The 25,685-nt window shown below is 40.2% G+C and overlaps 2 protein-coding genes across 2 annotated transcripts; one reads left to right on the top strand and one right to left on the bottom strand.

Annotated features, from left to right (window-relative positions):
* The first annotated feature begins 597 nt into the window (after nt 1–597).
* On the top strand, nt 598–21,263 carry LOC135489196 (AT-rich interactive domain-containing protein 5B-like). The gene is made up of 12 exons (XM_064774424.1): nt 598–900; nt 1,631–1,885; nt 8,305–8,509; nt 13,239–13,472; nt 13,691–13,815; nt 14,987–15,122; nt 15,354–15,406; nt 15,619–15,716; nt 15,995–16,166; nt 16,811–16,882; nt 17,210–18,469; nt 18,766–21,263. Exons 1-12 carry the CDS (start codon nt 880–882, stop codon nt 19,051–19,053), a joined length of 2,919 nt encoding a protein of 972 aa, XP_064630494.1. The 5' UTR covers nt 598–879; the 3' UTR covers nt 19,054–21,263.
* A 391-nt stretch (nt 21,264–21,654) lies between these two features.
* LOC135489887 (ribose-5-phosphate isomerase-like) lies at nt 21,655–25,372 on the bottom strand. Its single transcript, XM_064775496.1, has 7 exons — nt 25,183–25,372; nt 24,670–24,730; nt 24,353–24,408; nt 24,119–24,178; nt 23,632–23,765; nt 23,315–23,456; nt 21,655–23,148 (listed from the first exon to the last, which is right to left on the bottom strand). The coding sequence occupies exons 1-7, from the start codon at nt 25,342–25,344 to the stop codon at nt 22,933–22,935; spliced, it is 831 nt and encodes a 276-aa protein (XP_064631566.1). The 5' UTR covers nt 25,345–25,372; the 3' UTR covers nt 21,655–22,932.
* Nucleotides 25,373–25,685: the final 313 nt, after the last annotated feature.

Here is a 25,685-nt window from a genome sequence, read left to right as displayed (position 1 = left end):
TTATTTAGAATTATGAGAATTACAGACTTTTATTTCTTCAAAATCAAGGTACTAAAATTTAATTTTTTTTCAAAAAATTCTTTCTGAGCATATGCGGAAACCGTTTCTGGTCTGCTCCTCGATGTTGCAAGGGACTAAATTTTATGGACATAATGTAAGAGGTCCTAGCGACCTGTTTTATGATCCATTTATATATATATTTTTATGATAAAGTTATTTTAATTTAAAAAAAAATTACAATAGAGGGTTGCAGTTATACTTGCTTTGCGTGCAGCCCATCCCATGCAATATTAACATTCCCCCAATCAGGCATACGAATACTTGTTCCTCATATGGATTATTCAATTACAATGATTATCTAACACCTTTTCTTTTACTGTTTGGAGCGTTTTATCCAACAAAGTATTATGCTTTATTTTATTCCAACAAAAAAGACGTCTGCTAAATTCATTCACCATGTTATTTAGGTCACATGGGTTAGATCGCATCAACCATGGTCCCAGGTGTCATCTCGTTTCAGGGCAGTTTCCAATGTGTACATTTTCTACAGTGAACTTTCACGCCACGAGACGAGAGTGCACGTTCGTGGCCATTCATCAAATCGTGAATGATGCGCGATCTTTATTTCCTCGAATTTTGAAGCATTACGTGTGAAGTCGACATTTTGTTGCATTCCCAGTGATTCTAAATATACATAAAGGTTCAAAGCACATTCTGCGATCCGAATACCCCACTTGTGCATTCTAGAACGCTTTGGAAATCGGGAATAGATTATGATAATAAGCCAAGTATTTGAGTGTGTGACGTCACTAATTAGACTCTGTGTATTGTCAAGAGTCTATTCAACAAGTTTAGATAATTCGATGAAAGTTTGTGGAAATGGGGAGCTCCAAAATAACTGTAAGTAGTTTAAAATATTCATTTATCTATCCTCTTTCAGATGCAACCAGCGTTTTCAGTTTTAGATGTGTCTGGAATTAATTTTTCAGCATATTTATTGAAGTCTTCATTTATCATGAAATGTGTATGAATGATAGGGGAGTGAATGCACTTGAATAGTGCACCATACATGCTGTTGATACACACTTATGGGCCAGCCATTATTTCGTCAATTTGTGGGCCTAGCTTAATTTGCCACCATTCCCAATGTACTTGACTGTTGCGTTGATATATGCTGATAATGATTATTTTTAATTATTGAATGGTGTTTATATTGAAATTATTAAAAAAATATCAATTTTATTACCAGAGGCAGAGATGGGGCCTAGTTTCATTTTTGTAGCTACATGCATCACCTCCATTCTCCTCCTCACTTAGAAACTAAATTTGCTGGTATTTTCTGAATCCTGCTGTTTCATTGACAAGCAATGAATGCCTTTGGTGATATATCACTTCACTGTTTTGTCTTCTAAATAATGGTTATAAACTGTGGGTATTGGGACAAAAAATATACATTGTCATCACTGAAATTATTGTTAAAGTTTGGTCTGGCCTCTTCCCCAAAATAAAAATTCCATTTTAAAGCATATTTTTACCAAGCCAAAATAGGGGATCATTTGATTTTTGTTGAAAGTTAAAACTTTTTAAGACGAAAATTTAAAGATGTATTTTCGTATGTTTGCACTTGCAGATAGTTGGAGCCCCCTGCGGACAGCATGCGTCCTATACCTTCTATAAAGCCTTCAAGTATTCTCGCCGAGGTGTCACACGCATCCTTTCTCTCAGTGAATTCTTCTTCGTCAAGATATCAAGCGCTTATCCCGTGTCTATCGGCGAGCTACAGTTAATATGGACCGAGAAAAACAACGATACCTTATTGTGCAGCCTGCGACTTTATTTCCTGCCAGAAAATACACCAGATGGGCGAGCGGAGGCACATGGAGAGGTAGGAGAGTTTGTGACATGTTTCTCAAATTCCACTTTTTAATGAATTTAACAAACTTCACCATTTTAAATTTCATTTGCAACATACTTGGCAGTCCTTTGGATCCACTAATTTGTTAATTTTTGTGCCAACTTTTGCAACATTTGGGCGTGTGAGGGTTAAAAATAGGTTGTTTGACTTCTGTTATCAAAGGAATATGAAATTTTAGAACAAGTGCATTGATTCAATCAATAAAATTGATATGATTTAATTTTCTTTCAAATCAGTTGAAGATTATAAGTAAATCTATTTCAGGATATGACTTGCAGTTGTTATACACATCATGGCTTAGTTGAATATTCAATGCATTTCAATTTTTTTTAAAACTTATTTTTGGGAGTGTTGGTTAGAGTTGTTTATACATGAATAGTTTTGAAAGAGGATCACACAATGGCCATGTTCAACAAAAGCAGAAAGCTTGTCCTCTTTGCACAATACCAGCTTGGCCACCATGAATGGGTGATCAATTGTAAATTGATTGTGGGCAAGAAAAACAGGCTGGATCCACTTTGGTAATTTTGTAGAACTTTATTTCAGTTCGGGGGGGGGGGGGGGGACTTTTTGGGGAAAAAATCCTTTTTGCGATGCCACTGCTTGTATATTGTTTTGTTTGAACGTTGAAAAATCTTGCCAAGTCCCATTTTCTCTGATCAAAAAATATAATCATAAAAAGGAGGGCCCTCCAAAAGTCATGTTGGATCAACTTCAGAAATGTGCACACTTGGTGCACTTAACAATTAGCAAATATTGAAAAAAGGTTTCCGAATAACTCTTGATAGCAAATTATTTCATGGATTGATTTTGTAATTTGAGCAGCTGCATTACATCCAAGGGGAGTTATTTTATAATTTACCACTGGTATCACATATAAAAGGAGTGTTTTCTGGGGCCATTTAATAGCACATGCGTTTGTATCCTGTCTTATACTGCTTGCATGTGTTGGCCTATTTCACTATACAATATGTACTGCCATTGTCATGCTAATGGTTTTTCAATGAAATGAGGAGTTTATTTGCTAGGTCAACGATTTGCAATGTAAATGATTTATTCTTTGATACTATTATAATAATGTTGATAACGTGACACAGAATTTTTGTTTAATTTAAAGCTTTGCCTTTAATTTTCAATTTCAAGTGGAGAGAAAATTTGAACTGTTCAAAATCATAAAATAACTACATGTATGACTAAGGAAATAACATAAAAGAACAAAAAATAACTCTCATAGAAGTGATAAACTACACAACCTTGAATCATTATCATCATAAAATTTATTTTCAACACACGTGATATTTTGATGTTGAAAACTTTTTCAAATATTGTACACACATTCTGAATAATCATGGATAGATACACTTTGATGGTGACCCAGTTCGAGACATTTGATATCGTTTGTTGAGAGAACGGCAATAATAAAACCTCTCTAGTAAGACCACAGGGTGGAACCAATTAATGTGAAAGAGTTGAAGTGAGCAATTTGAATGAACAATTACATGTTGAATATGAGCTGGTTTCATGTCCTGGATTTTGATGATGTGTGGTTTGATCATCAAACTGCCCCAGTTGAGGGGTTTTTGCTTAAATCATGCAAATTAGGCCAGACTATGACATTCTCCTGTATACTCAGCAATGAGGTCACAAGTTCACGATTACAGAAGACTCCTGTTTGTGATAATCATAATGTTGTCAGTGTAGAAAAAAAGCCAGTTTGAAAGGTAAAAAGATATCTTCCATTGTCAGTATTTGGTATTGTACATGAATGACATGAAGAGTGACTGGTCCAGTGGGATTTATTTTCTTGAAAATAAAATTGTGAAATAGTTCTGAAGGTGATTGTTATTCTACCTGAACCAGGATGTTGGTATGTCATGAAAACTACTGTAGTAGCTTTGAATGGAAAATATTTATTGCAGAAATTCTATTTTTTCAAATTTTTTTGGAACCTCCATAAAATCTAAATAATGCCACTCCTGATTTCCAACTTTCGAGTCTTTCAACCCCCAAACTATTGCCACTTCGAGACAGGCCCATTCATGTCTGATGATCAAGAACCTTTTATTTGTACTTGGGAAATATTACAGCTCATATCTTTATCAGATTATTGGCTTTTACTGCCGATTGATTGATTTGAAATATCAATATACACATGTACTTACTCGTACCACAACCTGAGCTATTAGCTCTATATTGATAACTATCAAATTAAAATTGCTGTTAATGCCACGCTCTGGCTGCAGACCGAGTAGTCTTATTTAAAAAAAGACAGATATTTTGAACAATCTTGGTCGTTTTCACTCAGATTTGTTTGTTTTTCTTTATTCATATTCACCTGGAATGCAACAGACAGTGCCTGAATTCTGCCCATATTTTTTTGTCAAAGGCCAGTAGGCCTCCTAGTCCAATACTGTAAACATGGTTAAGATTCTAATTGGGCCATTCGTTTGTGTGCAGTATATTGCATATTGTGTGTAATCGACTACAGACTGAGCTGCACATGCATGACATCAAGGCTGCCACCACCAGTTTCTTCCCATGAAATATTCCTCAAGGCACCAGGTGGAGAGGTGAGGATTAGAATATTGATGACCAACCTCACTATTCAGTCTATCTGATCACGAAAAATTGATTTGATGAATGCCGTGGCTACAAAACAGTTTCCTCAACGAGTTTGAGTCTTGAATAATGGCTTTATTGAGTTTGAATATCCAAGTGGAGAATAGTGACAGTTGCCACACCTGGCATTTTCCAATGGTGTATATGCCACTAGTGTTTAAAAATTATGACTAATTCTCAAATTCTGGCTGCTATAGATTATAAAAACAACAGGATAATACAGAAAGCTTATATAAATGATCCTACTAATTTGGTGGCCCATTCACTTTGATTATGATGCCAATGTTTGAAATATAGCTTTTTCCTTTGAGGCATTTTCATAGGCAACTATTCTCCAACCATAAAAAACTTGCATAATTTATTGAAAACTGTAAATAATTGTCATATAAGATTTCCAATGGCAATGCTGTTACATCAGAGGTACCTGTGATGCTTTCAATGGCCTCATGGTCCAGTGAGTCTCAAATACACAGTTGTGTCATTGTCATGTGGCTGTTATGTGTTTCCAACCTAATTTGACCTCTGACTTATGTACAATGCTGGTATGATGTATGGGATAAGTTAGTATTCAGTGGGTGAGCAGACATTTACAGTGGTTCACCTTACATTGACACCAGATCTTTGTACACTTGATGTGGTACAAGAGTAGAAATCTTGGCGTCAGGTTAACCTGACATGGACTCTCCAGCCAGGCTTTCTCAATGGGCTATTGTATGACAATAGGTTTTCTGATCATGTATAGGATTTTAATGGTGTTGGTAGCCTGATTCTGTGGTCACTGCATGGTACTCTGAATTGAGTGTCACCTGAAACCTGAAGTTACTATTCAAATTAAATGTGAATATATAAATGCAGAATAAACTTTTGTCTGTGAAACATAAATTTGATAATTGTCTTAAAAATCAAATGTTGGACAGAATTCAACAGAATTGTGGCTGAAGTTATGTTTATTTTTTGACAACAATTTATTTTGCCGCTTTTGGTTTGAGATTAATTACAAAATATTTATGTTGAATATTCTGCCAGTTTGCATAACCAGTACAGAAGACAAATGTAAAGTGTATTTAAAAATTATAAAAGAATCTCTTTCAAAATTTTTGTTCATTATCATTGCCATCCCAGTTGTGTACAATGGAAGTAGGACAGCTGTTATCCAATTGCCAACTGGTGGGGCATACTCAATTACGCATTATTTCATTTGTTTAGAATAGATTGCCTGTATAACCAAATACACTGTATACAGCTACACACTCAAGAGAGCCTTGAGTATCGGTGGAATATGTAAACCTGACAAGGTGTATGGGAATCGAATCTATTAGTAATTACCTTTCCTGAGTTAGTGTACCACAGCTGGATTATTGCACGATATTTCAACCAGTTTATATTGTAATCAAAGGTGATCCTTGTTTCATATCAAATAAATGGCGATTTTTGAAATTGTGAAAATATTTGAATAATATAATGGAAAATTTGTAAATTGCTGCAATATTTCTTTATCATGTGTGTCGAAAGAAAGACTGCAAGAGGTTTCTGAAATACTGCACTGAAACATTCATAAACATTCATTTAAAATCATGGATATTTGATCTTTTGATCAGATGTGTGATGATATTATAGGTGAGGTGATCAGTATAATTATCAGATGTAAATTATTCCATGAAAACTGGAGATGGGTAGGAATGGTTGGCTCAACAATGACTAATCCCAAATAGAGAATTAATCCATGCCTCTTGAAATATCTTTTCAATGTGCGAAACAGCTGGAAAAGCTCATGGTAGTGAACTAATTATATATTTAACAACCATCAGTTAATAATCTGTGCACATGAAGGACATGCAGGCTGTGTGTAAAGCTGTTACAAGTGTTACATAAGCTGGACAATGGATAGTTGTGAATAGTTTGGGACTTGTCTCATCTATGGTTTTACATTGGTGGTGGACACTTCATCAGGACTTTTGTCATAATGAAAATTGAAAATGAAATCACAATTCTCTTTGTCAGTTCTTATTGAAATTGAATTTAGGACGACATTATCACACGATCAGAAGGCTAGCAGTACCTTGAATAATTGAGTTTCTCATTATGTGGGCATTCATGGGTTAACTTGCTGGTTACTGTGGATGAGAACTGTACCAGGTAGTGTTTCCCTGTGGAGGTGTACACATTTTATAGTTGTGTTTTCAGCATTTTGCAATTGATGGCAAAGAGGAGTTTAAGGCTTGAATAGTTGCCTGTTTTCATAAAAGTTTTATGTTATCCAATATGACATTTTGATTTTTCATTGCTGCCCACTATTGACTCTTCTTACCAATCATTTTGGAAAAACCTTGAGGTGTGCCACATATCCTCTCTAAGTCTCATGAGTTTTAAGGAATGTTTTCGTGTTGAAATAAACTGCACTTGAATGAAAATCATTTGTTCCCTCAAAATGTCTATAGTACTCGAAGCAAACTCATTTCCCGCCACCAGAATCAGAACAGAGCAACACCCCAACTAAATCAATCTCCAAAGGCAATGTTATTTGTTAGCCCTGATTTGGAGGGTCCATGCAGCGCCACAATGCAATAAGGCATGCAAACATGCTAATTACTGCAGTATTGATTTCACGTTATCATGCTGATTCTGATGAGAACGAATCCATTTTGTATTCAAGCATATTCAAGTTCCTGATACAGTTGTTCTGGCCAGTGCAGTAGGTGCTGCCACCTGGGGTCATATTCTTCAACTCTCCAAGTGTGGCATGTTTGCTGTCAATAAATCTGTTTGTATCCGAACCAGTCATTTGTGTCAGATTTATGGAATGTGTGCTGAATCTGCTGGCTTGAAGCTGTGGGTGCAGGAGGGCAAGATTGGGGAATGTTTGCAGCCTGATGGAGTGATGCTCCAGGAAGTTTCACTGCAGCTTATTTGATTATTTCAAGTCATACTCTGGTTTATATCGAACCACCCCAGCAAAAATTATGAAAATGTGAATTTCCCAAAATAATGAGTTTTCCAGAAACCGTTCATTTCAAATTTTCTTCAATTCAAGGTACATGTAGGTCTACTGGCTAAAAACACCTAGCAAGTTCTGTCGTTTAAATTTTTTTTAAATAAATCTTTATTTCCATGTCATTTCTCTGCTGATTATTCAAAGAATTCCGGTTACGTGCTGAGCATTGACGAGTTTGTGAACAGGAAGTGAACATTAGCCAAATAATAATTCTCGTTGAATGCTTGCATGATATGCATAATAATGAGGTGATCACTCAACTACAAGGGAGCGTCTCAGAGATTGGAGCGTACACAGTCAATATCGATATTCAAATGCAATAGTTTGAAGGAGGGGTCATCTCAGGAATAACGCATTGTAGTGAGGTGGTCACTCAGCAAGGAGGGAGTGTCTCTGAGATATAAACTAACAATTTCTCAGTTCTAACATTGGCCATGTCAATGTCAATATTCAAATACAGTACATAGTTAAAGGATGGGGCCATCTCAGGAATGATTTGCATGAAGGATGATGAGGTGATGACTCAATTCAGAGGAACCATCTCAGAGATATATCTCCACAAAGTCAGTTGCACCTTTCACATGAAATATTTCAAAGGAGGCTTGGGTCATGTTGAAAATAATAATGTGTGGTTGTGGGGGTCATCTTGGTAGTATTAATTCATGAGAATGTTTTGCCTTTCAGGCCAGATAAGATAGATGTTACAGTTGTGATTATTTGCTGGGATTTCTCATGCAGCATGGCATGAAGTAAGACAAGTAATCATTCTCCATTCCAGGATGAAATCCTCGCATCAGCAGAAAAGTTCGTCCTAAAAGCGGAAGACCTTGTTGACTGGGTGACGATGTGTCCTGATTGGATGGTGGGGACCCCTGGTGTCTGTTGTGAGGAACTCCATGCTGACGACAATCTAATGAAGAGCTTTGCTGCGAACAACTCAGGTCTGAAACTCAGTGATGTCAAACAAGAGAAGAAACTGATCGGTAAGTCGCTGCGATGTTTGGGTCATGTGACCAATTGGCTCAACCTGGGTCCTATTTTGAAAGCTTATTTGAGGACTCTTTGCGGACATGGATATTTGTGAAACATTGCCTTACAGCTCACGCCATGAGTCAGTTCCCGACACAGCTGTCTCATGCTGACATTCATTGTTTTTAAATGCTGTGATTTAATCTGAAAAGGTCATAGAATCACTCAGATAACAGTAAATATATCATGTATCTCTCACATACAGTAGGTCAGCCAACATGTTACTCGATATGTATAATGTTGTCAATTAATCTTTTCAAAGTTTGGCTCAATATATTAGATCTTCTTGTTGTGTTAGAGTCAATCTCATGATCATATCAAAGTTCTTGCAAGGGGTGGAGCTGTTGGGTGTGGTGAGTGAGATGGGGATCGGGGGGGGGGGGGGGGGGGGGAAGAAAAACATGGCTAGCTCAATAGGACTTGGCTATGGGCTAGTTGGAACTAGCAGACACTCTATGGCAAAGTCTTCTCAAATCATATTTGGTGATTAATTTTGTTAAATGTAGAGTGACCCCTGTTGGTTAATTGGAAACCCTGTGTCACCTTAATCAATAGTGAGAATTTCAAGTGTGATAATGGAATCTGACCCATTTATTCCTCACCTAAACATCGCTTTCCCATCCTGCGGGCGATGTATGATTTCCCTCGCTTCATGTTCTAACGTGATGTGACTAATCCAACTCTGTCACTATTAACGCTGTGAGCATGCAGTCACATTCCTAATACCCTGATGAAGATCGATCACTTAATCAATGCACCAAGTCAAATCAAGGATTAGTGAGCAGATGAATGAATTATGATTTTCACCTTAATTTGACTGCACCAATTCAGAGGAAATTCTTCAATTCAAAGAAAGAATCGTTGATCCACAGTTTTTTTGTCTGTTCGTCCAACAAACGATAAAGTATCAGATGATGATAACTGATGGTGAGGTCCATCAGCATAGCTTTGATGATTTCTATGGTGATTTTGTATTCAAAATTGATATGTTGATTTGAAGAACGTGTTACACTGTTGTCCGTTAGTCCCGTGAAGGGAGTATCTCCACGCTATGATCCCACTCTCGGCCTGAGTCATGACCAATGAATGCCTTGTCTTATGTCGCCATCGTTATACCCGTATCAGTTCCTCCTCTCCCATGTAGCAGTGTCAAAGACAGAGATATTATCATTAAAATCAAGAAGAAGAGCACCACTTTACATGCTTTTAATTTGATAGGATGTACCCATGATATTTAGCCATTTTTGGTATAAATTCAATATTTTATGAGAAATAGATGAAAAATGTTTGTAGTGTTAATAATTTTATGAATTTTAGACTAGAAATGAAAAATAGCTATAATCCATTTTTTAAATGCAGCACAATCAGTGCACAAAAGCATTTCACCGGGTGTCTGTCAGGTCTTCATGTCAGTATGTGGAGTGCCAACCACACTGCTTGCATGAAATAATCAGTGACCCACATGACCTATTATGTTCATATCAATTAAGCCAACTGAAATTGTGAATAATAAAATTGATATGAGTTGATAGAAATATATCACGTGTTAGATGACAAGTGATTATAGCAGCTGGTTGTTTGAATAAGGCCGCATAACCAGCAAGTTCACCAGAGCCATTTGTTAATTGTGTCATTCTGTGTTATTCAACATCGCTTTTTGATTTATTTTTTTCTTTTAAGATAATTTTCACTATGTTGTGCTGGTAACTCCACAAGCCTGTCTGTAATGTTGTGCAGTATAGGTGGACTTTCAACACATTAAAAAACAACCTTGCAAACTTTACTTTATATAGGGCGTGACAAGTTGGCCAGAAGTTATCAAAGCTATACTTGACCATGATTTTTTTTTGGGGGGGGGGGGGGTCTAGACAGGTTATATGCATTTCCCAGGAAAGTGGTGCTGAGGCCTTTCGACTCATCTTATGTGTAGACGTTGATCCGAAGACATCATGACATCCTGTGACTCATGTTGATTCATGCAATTAAAATGTCAAATCTATCGCCATTTACAGTGTGTAATAAAAACTCCTTATGTTTATTGACTTTACATTTCCAATAGAATATGTTTTGTTTGGTAATATTATGCAGTGGTGCTGTGGGTTGTGTTATGTAGACTGGCAGTGGTGTGCCCATCATTATGTGGGTTGTGTTATGTAGACTGGCAGTGGTGTGCCCATCATTATGTGGGTTGTGTTATGTAGACTGGCAGTGGTGTGCCCATCATTATGTGGGTTGTGTTATGTAGACTGGCAGTGGTGTGCCAATCATTATGCTGTATTTCTTATGCTTACTTAGCCCAAGCAGAAACTCTACATACCCGAGGCTGTATATTGGAATTCTTTTCTCACATATGGCAAAAAAATTAAGTTTTCTACAAATTGGTCAAATTTCCTTTATTTGAAATTTTTTGTGGCAATTTGAGAAAATTAATTTTGGGCAAGAATTCTCCCCAAAAATGAAAATAAAAATAAAAATTTGTTTTTCAGCATTCTCTTTGACTTTCTCTTATGTCGACAAAAATAACAATCTAAATTGCTGAAAAAAGCAAGGTATCTTTTGCCTTGGTTAATCTCCTTCTCTGTAAATGAATTGATATTCGGTGGATGGAGGAGATCTGGTATTCCTATCTGTCAGAATGTTTATAGCTCAGCAAATACAGCAAGTGATTACTGGGCTACTAGCGTGACTAGCACTAACTGTATACATGCTATAGGGCAGTCGATCTCCTAGGTAACAACACTGCATCCACCAAAATTAATGAAATAATGTCACATACATTCTTTAGTTTCATTGATTTGGTATCAGTTTATGTCTTTCTTCATCAATGTCAAGTTAATTAACCATTCTCAAATATAAGATTGATGAATACTTGGTATGAGCTAGAATGGAAGTATCATTCTTGTTTTTAATTTGAGTAAATGTTTTGATGATTCATGTTCTAATTTTGTATTGTTTGTATTTGATCTAAAATAACATTGCCCCTGGGTTGGCAAACTGCATCATTTGCACCTTCATTATGACTATAGAATAAAATCATATATTTCAATCAAATATCGACATAAAAAAATCATACATGGATTAATCGCATCTTCAGAAGGGAAGTCAATCTACCCGGTGCTTTACATATATATAAATATTTAGTACCAATTAAGTGACGATGTGCAGATGGTAAAGCCATCCAGTGTACTCACCAACACCATCACCTAGGTAACACAATAGAAGACAGTCTAGGCTATAATGAATTAAACGAATGGAAAAACTTTCTCTGTTTTGTTGTTAGATAGAGTGTTAATTTTTATTGGGTGTTTTTCAGCTGTGCTGAAGGGGGTTGCGTAAAGTGTTTTAGTGTTATTATTTTCTCATGTGTGAAATAACACCTGTAGGCATAGTTAAGGTTATACTTGCAATATGCAGCTGAAAAAGAGATTATTTAATGCATGCTCCTTATTTCATGCTTATACTATGGATTGCACCCATGGGCTAATGATTCTAAAGTGCTTCATGCTTGTTATAATGGCCTCCATGCAAACGACTCATCACTTGCCATCCATACTATTATGCTGTCTTACGTCACACATATCTATGTATCTTCATCAAAAGAGACGCACAATCTCTCCTAGCATGACTCAGCGACATTACATCTGACGCGACACAATGCGACCCATCTTCGCTGTAATATCACCAAGAGTTGCATTGGAATTGTGCAGCGTTTATCAAAGAAGCTTAAAATTACCATTTCAATTTGCCATATAATTGATTGCTTCTTTCATATTTGGCTGATCAGCCATTTTATTGGATGAGAGACAGTCAAGTGACATCCAGTGTCCTCTGTTCAGGGTCTCCAGAGAATGTCTGTTTATCTGTGACAGTGGATCTTGTGAACTGTTTATTTTGTCATAGACAACCTTGTTTGAGTGTTTTATTAAAATTCAGTTCTCTAATTTGAAATCAATTGATCAAACAATTTTTTATTGTAAGATGAATCTGAGTTGAATTTACTCAATAACTGTGAACCGAACCTAAATCTGTTATAGGCCTACCTTTAGGACTATATTATGAATATTAGTAGTAGTAGCAGTAAAAAAAGCACATATTTCATAAGTCATACAAAAATGTTAAAATTTGTTAAAATTCTTCACGCAACTCAAATAAAATGATGTCTTGATATGACGGCAGCCGTCAGCTTTGGGGTATTAAACAAACTGATGATATTGGAATAAGTGCATTGTATTGTGAAACGCATAACACACAAATATTATCATCCCAGATATAAATGTACAAGATGAATTATATGACTATTGATTTCCATTGCGTGTCACGTCCAATTAGCCGATAGACTTTCTAGTAGTGCCAGGATGTGCTGCTAGGTGGCAGCAGCAGAGCAGAGACCCTTGGTATTAACCCTGAGATGTGTGTCCCATTAACCAATAGACTTCTAGTAGTGCCAGGATGTGCTGCTAGGTGGCAGCAGCAGAGCGGAGACCCTTGGTATTAACCCTGAGATGTGTGTCCCATTAACCAATAGACTTTCTAGTAGTGCCAGGATGTGCTGCTAGGTGGCAGTGGTTGAGAAGAGACGCCCGGTTTTCGTTCTTTGATGTTGAGTACGTTTGATCTTATATCTGACTGGTAGTTCGAGGTCATGGTTGATTCATAACTAACGTTGTCCTTGTGTGTTTGCAGGTGATGTTGGCAGCTCTGACCCTCAGATCACCATCCTCAGCTACCCACGCTACTGTCGGTTCCGAGCCATCCTAAAACGCCTCGGCAATATGAAGGATAAGTGGTTAAAGAATGCAATCGTGGCAGCCATTGGCGGCTTCACCGTCACCAAGAAAAACTCACGGGTGCTATTTTGTAAGGATACATTTGACTCGGCGGATTTGGAAAGTTTGGAGGAGAGATGTGATCATTTAGGTAGGTACGGGGGGGGGACGGTGATGTCTTAAATCTCGGGTTGCAGTTTCATTGGTTTATGACAACATGATGGAAGTGACTGCGATACATGGAGAACTGTCACATCCAAACTGGCATCATTACTGATCCTGCTCTGCCATGCTGCTGTAAAACCCTTAAACATGCTGGCATCATCAGTGTCTTGATACCAACTCCTCAAGTATGTCTTCGTCTTCCAGCTCCCAATCTGAAGGGGCGACCACGCAAGAAGAAGCGATTGTCCAAGGATGGCAGCTTCAGTTGTTCAGAGTCTGAGGAGCCGGAAACACCTGTTAAGAATGGTCAATGTTCAATTGGCAGAAAGGTGGGTGCAATCAGTGGACTGTAGTTGGTTGGTTGAGGTTAGAGAGGGAGCCTGGTGATACAGTGGTTGTCAGTTCACCTCAGGATGTGGCCAGTCTCTCGCAGAAAGGTGGGTGCAATCAGTGGACTGTAGTTGGTTGGTTGAGGTTAGAGAGGGAGCCTGGTGATACAGTGGTTGTCAGTTCACCTCAGGATGTGGCCAGTCTCTCGCAGAAAGGTGGGTGCAATCAGTGGACTGTAGTTGGTTGGTTGAGGTTAGAGAGGGAGCCTGGTGATACAGTGGTTGTCAGTTCACCTCAGGATGTGGCCAGTCTCTCGCAGAAAGGTGGGTGCAATCAGTGGACTGTAGTTGGTTGGTTGAGGTTAGAGAGGGAGCCTGGTGATACAGTGGTTGTCAGTTCACCTCAGGATGTGGCCAGTCTCTCGCAGAAAGGTGGGTGCAATCAGTGGACTGTAGTTGGTTGGTTGAGGTTAGAGAGGGAGCCTGGTGATACAGTGGTTGTCAGTTCACCTCAGGATGTGGCCAGTCTCTCGCAGAAAGGTGGGTGCAATCAGTGGACTGGTTGGTTGAGGTTAGAGAGGGAGCCTGGTGATACAGTGGTTGTCAGTTCACCTCGGGATGTGGCCAGTCTCTCGCAGAAAGGTGGGTGCAATCAGTGGACTGTAGTTGGTTGGTTGAGGTTAGAGAGGGAGCCTGGTGATACAGTGGTTGTCAGTTCACCTCAGGATGTGGCCAGTCTCTCGCAGAAAGGTGGGTGCAATCAGTGGACTGTAGTTGGTTGGTTGAGGTTAGAGAGGGAGCCTGATGATACAGTGGTTGTCAGTTCACCTCGGGATGTGGCCAGTCTCTCGCAGAAAGGTGGGTGCAATCAGTGGACTGTAGTTGGTTGGTTGAGGTTAGAGAGGGAGCCTGATGATACAGTGGTTGTCAGTTCACCTCGGGATGTGGCCAGTCTCTCGTCGGGGTCTGATATGGACGTTGCTTGTTGGTGGCAGAAACCTTGTCAGTCTCACAGTCTATGGCAGGTATCATAGCTTTGGGGGTACATCACTGTTTCCAAGATTGATACATCAATCTTTGTTACCTCAGAACTGGTCTTTGATTCAGTTAGTGGCTAACTGATCTATGTTTGGCCTGAAATCATACTATGTTTCACTTTCTCTTGTTTCAGCCTGGACGTCCAAGTCGTATGGTGCTACACTCCAACAAGGTCGGTGAGGAGAAGGTCTTCCTCATGGCCCTCAACAAGTTCATGAACCGTCGTAATACTCCCATCGGAAGGATGCCTAGTCTTGGATTCAAAAAAGGTAAGCTTAGAACACTGCAAAAGATTCCAGGGTTATCTTTGACCTTCATTGGACTAACTAGTGTACCATTCGATACTTCTGAAACCTTTTGAAATGGGTCATTCATGCCATTCACTCCAATGCTGTTGTTGGCTGCTTTCTCTCTTGATTGGTTTGAAAACACAGAAAGTCTGATCAAGTTTGCAACCATGCTGCCATCTGATGTGAACATGACTAACTTTCTCTTTCCAGTTGATTTGTTTGTTTTCTTCTCGAGTATCAAGAAGTTGGGAGGATACAGAAAGGTAAGACCTCAGCTAGACTACTGTATATCAGGGCCCGGCCTGGTGAAGACAAACTCTACTCCTACAAGGCCTTGAGTTCAGAAAATATAACGGATTGTGCCAAAACTGATCATGATGGCAGACATTCTTTAGGCCTACAGTGACCTCATTGAGAGTTATCAACCAAAAGTTGAAAATATCATTTGAGATCCTAATCATTTATCTGTTGGCAGGTTTGTGAGAAGCGTTTATGGAAGTTTGTCTACGATAAACTCGGCGGTCATCCAGGCAATACCAGTGCTGCCACCTGTACTAGGCGACATTATGAAAAGTAAGTAAACAAGGCCAGCCCACTCAGATGATCATCAACAGAACATAAAGATATTCATCGTGGGGATGTAGGAAGTGTCCATCTCTGTTAGGGTTCATTTACATCAGACCTAAGGTCGAGGTTTTTATCTACCGCTTAAAGCGACTCTTCAGGTGAAAAGTGTCTTGAAACAGTGTGCATTGCTGCCACTGAGTGGTGCCAGAATCTTACAGAGTCAACATGATAATGCAGACGTTAATGCCTCCATGAACTCATCAAGGCGTCTGCTCCCCTTCCAGGTTATTACTCCCATTTGAGCAGCATCAGCAAGAGGAGGCCCACAAACATCAGGCGGAGGTGCGCTCGGTGGCCAGTCGGGCGCTCAGCAAGGCCAAGAAGGTACAGCTTCAGAAACATGTCCACGAGGAGGAGAAATGGGAACAGAAGAAGAGGAAGATACCGGGCAGAAGGGTAAGAGTGGTCTCATTAGAAAGTGATCATCATCAGCTTACCAAACAATGATCATGTAAATAGGTTTACAAATGGTACCATCAGAAAGTGCTCCTCAAGAGCTTTCCAATGAATGGTCACGTCAATAGGTTTACGAATGGTACCATCAGAAAGTGCTCCTCAAGAGCTTTCCAATGAATGGTCACGTCAATAGGTTTACCAATGGTACCATCAGAAAGTGCTCCTCAGGAGCTTTCCAATGAATGGTCACGTCAATAGGTTTACGAATGGTACCATCAGAAAGTGCTCCTCAAGAGCTTTCCAATGAATGGTCACGTCAATAGGTTTACCAATGGTACCATCAGAAAGTGCTCCTCAGGAGCTTTCCAATGAATGGTCACGTCAATAGGTTTACGAATGGTACCATCAGCAAGTGCTCCTCAAGAGCTTTCCAATGAATGGTCACGTCAATAGGTTTACCAATGGTACCATCAGAAAGTGCTCCTCAAGAGCTTTCCAATGAATGGTCACATCAATAGGTTCAGTGATCAAAGGTTTAGCATATTTTTACTGTTATCTTTTCAGAGAAATTGCAACTGTCCATTTGTATTATTGTGCTTCACTTCAAAGCTGATTTCAGTTTGGGTTCATTTTATGTTTTCTAGACTCAGAGTCTGTCAGAGAAGGAGAAAGAATGGGAGTTAATCAGGAAGCAGAATGCTCTCAAGCGCGTTCAGGTAAATACAGGTCATCAGTATCATCAAAGTCTTGAAGCCATGTGGCCGTGGCATGCACCACTTATGACCATATGGAACAATGCTGTTCTGTTCTCAGAGAGGTGGAGCAGGTTCACAGATCGTATCGGCTCCTTTGTTTAGTCTGACATGTCTGAACCCTCGATAGTCAGTCACACCTTCTGTCACCCTCTACAGAGCTCTCGGGGATTAAGTCGTAAAGAATCAATGTGACTATGTTAGCTTCCTCTTCTTTGCAACAGTGAGGAAGTAATCACTGCCATACGAAACTGATACAATCTGTAAGTCATTGTCTTGCTTCTTTTGCAGTCAAAATATGGTGTCGAAGGACAGGAAGAGAAACAACCAGTTGTAACACCACCTGCCAGCAAACCTAAAACTACACTCAGTACAAAAGAGAATACATCCAAAACGTTACCAGAAAATGACTCGCTGCGACAAAGTCAGCTGTTGCGCCGGCGAGAGGCAGTACATGGGAACGAGTGTGAGCGTGTGAATGGTAATCCCAGCCAGGCCATGATGATGGTTCCTGTCACACAGGGCTTGGTAGCACCACTGAGACTTCCAATGATGCAGCCAGTCTTAGCCAATATACCGGTACCTCATGGTGCTATGCATCCCAGTCTGTTCCGGCCGGGTCATCAAACGCAGGCTCTGCCGTATATGATAGGACAGTTTACGCAGCCAGAGTTCAAACCATCCATTGTCAATTCTCATGTTCCTGTTTCTGGTGATACACATATTCTGCAAAATGGCCCATCGCCCCCAAAACCACCTCCTGCACACTCGCACAAGTTGAATTCATCACGTCCATCAGTCATCCAGCACACACAACACAAAGGACCATATTCCATGCCACCAAAATCCGAATATGCCGCCATAACGTATGATCACCTGGCTCATCATCATAAACCTCAGCCATTTGTGCCAGGCAGGACAGATCGACGAAGTAGTGCCGAACTTGATCCATATTATAAGACTGTCAAAAGACAGAGACTAAACGAGGAAGTTACCTCTCCTCAAATCCGAATCAAACCATTTTCTGAGCGTGAAAACTTACCGCCGACTGCTGCTACTCAGAGACAAGAGACCACCGGCGACATGCCCACTGACCTCAGTATGAAAACACTCAAAGCAAAGGAGAAAACGGCAGATACTGTGCCACAGACAAACAATCGCACTTGGATTGATATCCCTGTGTATCACCCACAAAGTGCTAATGCTCCATTAAACCTCCGTCGTACGGATAGGCCAACTTCACCAGGGCGAAGTTCGTCGACGCCAACAGGACATGCAGCCAACCCTCCGCGAATGTCTTCTGCTTCGACCTACGATCTGATGACTCCAGCTTCGAGCCGTGTTTCAAGTCGAGGTTCGCCATACGTGATGGATATAACACCGCCTCCCCACGCATCTCCTGCACTGCCAACACGAGCATCGCCAGCTCATCAATCAAAGAGTTCCCCCGCCTCTCATCCGAGGGCGTCTCCATCTTCCTTACCACGAGCCTCGCCAGCATCACTGCCTAGAGGATCGCCTGCAATGTCGGACAGACACACTCAATCACTAGTACGTATATCAGATTGTCACTCGCTGTTGGATAGTCAATTGTCAGAACTAGGGTTATACACCAGTTATGGAGCAACGAACTTGCACCAAGTTATGACTCTCTACCTTTTTGGTATTGTTGACCATCGGCTATTGAAGAATGGCAAGGGAACTTGATGATTTTACACGTTCTCCTGAGAGTGGCATGGATGCAGGAACCTGTTGTCTTCTCACCCATATCGCCAGCGACGACAACAGGCCCCGGCAATCACCTCTACCCCATCCCAATCTGTTGAATGTATTGTCTCTCGTTTCAGAATAACAAGAGGTCACCTCTCGATGTCTCCATGCCAATCCACCCAGCCTTCCTCCCAGTGCAATATCAACATCTCGCAATGACACAGGGACTAGTCCCACCAAACTCGCCAGCCCAACTCCAGCAAATGTACGAAGCCCAGATGCAGTCGATGCAGGCTAATGCAGCCCACATGGCCTTCTACGGTGAGATGTTACAGCACCCAATGTTTATGGGCCAGGAAGGGTTTGCACGGCCACAGTTCAACCCTCAGATGCACAGAGAAGGGGCCTCTTTGTATAGAAAATGAAGCTTACACTGCCAATTTTGAAAGTATGACCCTAGTTGGTCCAATTAGTTGATTGTTGATTGAGGGAAACTGTGATTGTCACTCAGGACTTTTATATAATTTGGAAATGTACAGACAATGTCATGCTCATTGTCATGTAGGCAATGTCAATTGCATGTATTGTCTTGCAGATTTCAGTTTTTGTCAGCTTTATGGTATTTGTAGTGTGATCCTGTATACATCCGTTGCATGTTTGCTTGACAACAGGGCAGTATTAGTTTCATGCACAGGGTAAGACACTACAAGCTGTGCACATTTCTAACAAAATCCTACATCCATGACTTGCTGTGCAAACATTGTGAATCTTTTGATGCTTTTGTCCGCTGACTGTAAATGTGTTAACTGTGATTCTGTCACTTGGCTGAGCCGAGCTTTCTTTAATCGTGGTCTCGCCAATTCAGTTTTCCCGGTATTTTGCTTTAAAAGATTATAGGATCAATCACAACAGAACAGAAGTGGTGCTCTCATTTATGTCCACCCCCCTGTTCAGTATATTGGATTGATCCACTGTCAGAAGTTTGATTCTGGTGGGTTGATCCATTGTGTGAGAGAAGGTTGAACAGGTTTCTTCCTCATCTTTTGTATTGCTTCAACTTTTCTACTCTTACTATGCACATTTTATACGTCAGGGTAGTCCTTTAAATGTGTCGGGGGGGGGGGGGGGGGGAGTTATACATTGAAGTTAGGCTCAGTACTTGACACTGGTAAAGACTTCACTAGGATGGACCTTTATATATCGTGCCACTTCAAGCGTAACGTCATCACCATGAAAGATGCCTTAAAAAGCTGGTGGGAACGTAATGTTCTTAGAGAAGTGATAGCAATATATGCAATGTTTCGAGGCTTTATTGAAGACACAAAAAGTACTTAAGTTCAAAACTCAAGTGAAAGCCATAGTTTTCCACAGGCCTCAAGATTGACAATATGCATGTACGAATGAGTTGTATATACCTTGAAATGTTGGTGTCATTTGGGATACGAGGCTATGAGTGTTCATTCAATCTGCTGTTTGTGGCGAGGTTTGCTTTGGGTAGTTTAAGCCGCCACAACTTGGTGGTTGACCCGAGGCCTGTGAAGAATGGTGGTCTTTTCACCATGAAGTGATCTGCCAAACAATCGTTATTGAAAAACAATTAATTATTTGTAGATATTTTAATTGGTACAATGGTTTATATTTGGTATTTCAATGATGATTTCGAGATGTATGATGAGTTCAGATTACCTGTTAAAGTCTAGGGTTGTTTTATATGTAGAGTTGTTTTATACCATGTTATTTAGTCAGCTGTTTATATAGAGCTTTATACATCATTACTATGTAGTGTTCAATGTTACCTGTATTTGAATGAGTTGATTTGGGGAATCAGTTGAAACGTTTTGTAAAGAAGCGAAGCATTCCCAGTATTCTTTTCCTGATGATCAACTTGTTAATGTGTTGCACTTGGTTGGCAGAACATTTGGCATATTCTCTTCACACTTGAAAACTGGCTGTTCCATAAGCAAGTCTTGTCACAGCCTGCAGATCTTGATCAAGGCCATGTTTTCAACTGACCCAGTACTATTCATCTGTACCGCATAAAAGTATTATCACAGGTATATTCAATGTCATGGAAGTCTTTTTCAAAAGTTGGTAGTTGCTCACGTCAAGAATAAGAGCTTTGAGCATCTTGTACAAGCAGACGTGCTTCCTCAAACAAGCTCCCCGATACGATTCTATAAAAGGCAAATCTTTATTTGTTTTGAATGTATAAAAACACTAGTTTATATACAAAAGCTCTTCCACCTTTGTCATGCTCAATTACAAATAGTGATTGGCACAATGTGACACTCCAACAATAAGCCTATTGTCTGATGAATGTTTAATCCTAGGCTCATGGTATGATCATTGAAACACTGCATTTTTGTAAAGGAAACTAGAATTTTAGATGTCAGTCATTCATATTTGTAGACCTGATGCCCTGAGTTATGATTAGATCAAACTTGTATATAAGTATTTCCATGAAGTCATTGAAATATTGCATTTATATGAAAATAAATTCATTCCAAATTAAAACAGAATGAAAGAAAATAAAAGAAAGAGTAAAATGAGAACTCTTGGTTCTTTTCAGTCTCTCCTGGTTTGTGGTCCTGGTTTGTGGTCCTGGTTTGTGGTCCTGGTTTGTGGTCCTGGTTTGTGGTCCTGGTTTGTGGTCCTGGTTTGTGGTCCTGGTTTGTGGTCCTGGTTTGTGGTCCTGGTTTGTGGTCCTGGTTTGTGGTCCTGGTTTGTGGTCCTGGTTTGTGGTCCTGGTTTGTGGTCCTGGTTTGTGGTCCTGGTTTGTGGTCCTGGTTTGTGGTCCTGGTTTGTGGTCCTGGTTTGTGGTCCTGGTTTGTGGTCCTGGTTTGTGGTCCTGGTTTGTGGTCCTGGTTTGTGGTCCTGGTTTGTGGTCCGCTAGAAGTTGTTTGCTCATGCCTTTGGAGATTTTCATTTCCAGGCCTGGATGGATGCATGTTTTAGAGCATTTTCTGTCCTGTACTTTGAGATCATAGACAAAGTAAACAAAAGGCAAATAATTTTAGATGAAATAAAGTTTATTTTGAATCGACTTCATCTCTGAATAACCAGACAAATACAGTACACAGATGTATTGTAAACACAGGTGGTGAATAAAGACCCACAACAAGGGAAGAGGAAATAAGGACAGGTCTATGCTCCACACTGTATAATGTCACTATTTGGAGCAACAGTGTGCATACATATATCTCAAGTAGATTCGGTTACACAACCAACTATGAACAAAAACAATTCAACATATCTGCACCCCATCTGCTAAGACACAGATCTATGACATTATACAGTGTGCGGTCACTGACATGGCAGTGATTATAAATTCAACAAACAAACAACAATCATGAGTAAATACAAAGACACCCGAGTGGTCTTGTTTGAGTATGATTTTATCTGAACACAGGTGCCCAGGATGAGACCAGCCAGGTTTGATTTACTCTTCAACAAACTCCCATTTCTCCCTCAATACACTGAAAGACTTGATCAGCTATAACAGGTGGTGGTATCATTCGTTTGAATCACAGTTTTGTTTTGATTGAAACTTTTAACACTCAAATATCTCATGTCATGTCAGTGTACAATATAATACATGCAGGTACAACATGATTATTACTATTCTTTCCAGGCAATAGTTGTGAATACCAGAATACCCATATTTACAGGCCAAAACTTACAACAATAACCTTCTGGTGTCAATTGACTTTTGGAAATATGAAAACAGGCATGATTTTACTGAGAATAACAGGTGGTTCAAAACTCAAACTGACCATGACACATGACATGTCGAAATCTGACAATTAGTTATGTCTGGAAGATATGACCAGGAAGTAGAAATCAAAACTTAGGACTTGTAACAGAACTGCCATTGTTTGATTGACTTGTACCAAGGCCCAAAACAATAAGGCCACACATTCATGAAGCAGACATCCTCTTCCCACCCACAACGGAATGAGGAGAGTTAACACTGCATTCAATGCTATCTCTTGTCTGAGAGCACATTTGGACCACAATTTAAACACAAAGTGTGAACTATTTCCACTTTTACAAGATTCTTCATGTGAAACACTCATTTTATTGAGATCTTTACAGGAAAAAGGAAGTCGATCTGCCAGAATTGCTCGATCATCTTTAACTCTGTAGCGAATTAGATTAAGTCCACATATATTCCATGCTCCAGGCCTTCTTGACTCTCGGTTGTAGTTCGAAGTGTGGACCCTATTCCAAAACACCTGAGCATCCATGTATCCCGAGCCCACGTCAAGGGCTAAAGTACGCCTGTTAAAAAGTTCCTTGGTCCGCTATTTCTCCACACTGTTTGCCTTTGACTCTGACAACTTAGCGACTACACTTCCATCTTTCTGTCCAAAGTACGCCTGGCAAGCCATGCCGATGAATAAACCTGTATCGACCACTCCTGGAATGAGGCAGATCTGAGTATTCACTTGGTCCCAGTCGCAGTCTTTATCAAATATCCAGTCGACAATGAAGTTTCCATTGTCTGTCACCAGGGGGCCCTGAAAGGAAACAACAGATATCGATTTCAGGTACAGATACCACAGAATCAGCACAAAGACAATCAAACTACATACAGATGATAACAGTTGGCAGTTTATCTCCTTCACTCAAGAACAGTTAACAGATGGGCAGATGTTTAAGATACAAGACCACTTCTCAACTTACAGCTTTTTTACTTGCCATCCTGAGCACAGCCTCGCCTCCTAACTTGTCTTCCATCTTCCTGATCACCGTCACATAGGCCATGGGGATCACTTCAATAGGCACGCCTCCCTTCCATGTTGTCCCAAGGACATCAGAGTCTTTCCTGCAATATTTGACAGCATGATTTTATTCTAACACGGTGCACTACTGACACAGAAACTCTGTGAGAATGAACTTCAGGTTGCAGAATGACTAGTTGGCTCCCTTTAACTCAAATGAATTCAACCCCTGGTTCTGATCAGCCCCAACATACACCCTCGATCATCAACCGTGCCTACCTATAATCTGCTATCACAACAAATTTCTTAGCACAAGAAGCGACGATCTTTTCTTGTGTGAGGCAGCCTCCTCCACCCTTGATACAGGTGAGGTTAACATCAACTTCATCAGCGCCATCTATTGCCACATCGAGCTGGAAGAAAAATGACATCAATTATAAAACACGGTAATAATCTTCAAAAACCTGTGTGATGCAGTTGGACAATTGCATTAATCAGCTGGTAATGAGCGGAAATTGTGATGTACTTTTAGCAACATCAGGAACTGAACATATTCAGAAACTACATGTATATGCTAACACCAAACACACAGAAAGGAAATACTAGTTGCCAGCTTGAGCTAAAGGCATGCAACTGATTTCGCAACCAATCATCTTTGTTAGGCAACATCAGGCGCAATAATATTGTTCCAGCGTCGCATTGAAATGAACAGAATATGCTTGTACCTCATCACAGCTAATTACCAGTGGAGCTATTAGGTAATTACCTCTGGGGTTCTTTCGAGGTCGCTGAGCTCCAAACCATTCTGTACAATCAGCTGTTTTGCCTGAAAGGGAAACGTGAGACTGCAGCAATGAAAACAGGAGGAGGGCTTTGTGAATAGACAAGAGTTTACTGTAATCAATTGTCACAGTCGCTGGTATGAACTGACCTACTGTCTACTGACCTTCAGGCAGCCACCACATTACCTGATACTAATACTATTCAATAACTGTCTTACTTGGAATGAGGTAGGGACACACTTCACGGACCAGTTGTTGTCTTTCACCTTCTCAGCTGAAAAATAAAATCAATCAATATAAAATAGATATAAGTCAGATCTTTGAACGGCATTCTGAAGTTTCTTTAGTCAATTCAAGTCTACTGTACTCTCCAAATCCCCCCTGTCAACTATTAAGGTGATTGACTTTTGATGTTAATTGCTTCAAAAAAGGGAAATCATAAAACAATAAAAGATACTGATTAACTGGTGGTGACATGCTTTAGTTCCAGAGCAAGACCTGCCATTGGTTTACAGGACCAACTACCATTACTCACCTATTCTCTCAACTGCAAACACAATGGTGGAACCACTTCCTATTCCAAGAACTTGATTGTCCTGCAAATGGAAGTGTAGTATGTTGAGGCCTTCCAGTTGCCCAAGGCCAAGCATAGTCCTAAGTAGTAAACTCTGCCACACAATAACCGACACTCGGCCGGACTCTCAGCAGTAACCGACTTGGACATGGAGCACCAAGGTGACAAGAGAAGAACTGCACGAGACTTGGATGAGGGCATAGATAGAGGCTCTAACCACACCAGCAGGTGCATTTGGGGGGGGGGGGGGGGGGGGGGGGTCAGCACACAATCTGACATCTCCAATCAAGCCAAGGGTCAGGGAACAGAGACAATCATAAGCCATTAATGGACAAGGACAAAACTTCATACGTCATTCCTGTTACAACATCATTCAGTGCACGGTATAGGCTACACATCAATCATTCAACATGTTCAATGACAATGTAATGTACTGGCTGCTGGTGGGATTTTGGAAGAAGACATGCGACTCACTTGTACATAATGATCGACAGCTGCCGTAGCAGCAGCCTTCTTCCCAGCCTCTACTCCAGGATCCATCTTTGAGGACAACAGTCGTAGAATCCTTTTAGAACCCTGAGAGGAGTTGGAAACGTAGGAAAAGTCCGAGAAAATGTTGATCGCTTTTCGCCACATTGATTTTACCAGTCAATGTTATATCCAATTCGCGATAGCAGGTCACGTGATGTAAATAAACGCACGTGGTCCACATATGGAATCGCGATCGTTTCGCTCCATCACCTTTTCGCCCCCAGTCGTTTCGAAATTCGTCCCTTTTGGGGACGAAGTATTGGTTGAAACTCTGGGAGATGGTGGGACATGGTGAAGAGGACATTTCTATTTTCCAGTGCAACCGGCCTGTGTATTTTACCGTCGCTCTATATTGTTACCTCATACCTGCAGAAATGACTTTCGGCCAATGAGACAGTAGTGCACCATATCTCTTCTGGATGTGCCCTCCCCTTCATAATCACTAG

Source organism: Lineus longissimus, chromosome 6 (assembly GCF_910592395.1).
Source record: "Lineus longissimus chromosome 6, tnLinLong1.2, whole genome shotgun sequence".
NCBI lineage: Eukaryota > Metazoa > Nemertea > Pilidiophora > Heteronemertea > Lineidae > Lineus > Lineus longissimus.
Note: the sequence above shows the minus strand (reverse complement) of the source record. Positions and strands in the feature narration are given on the sequence as shown.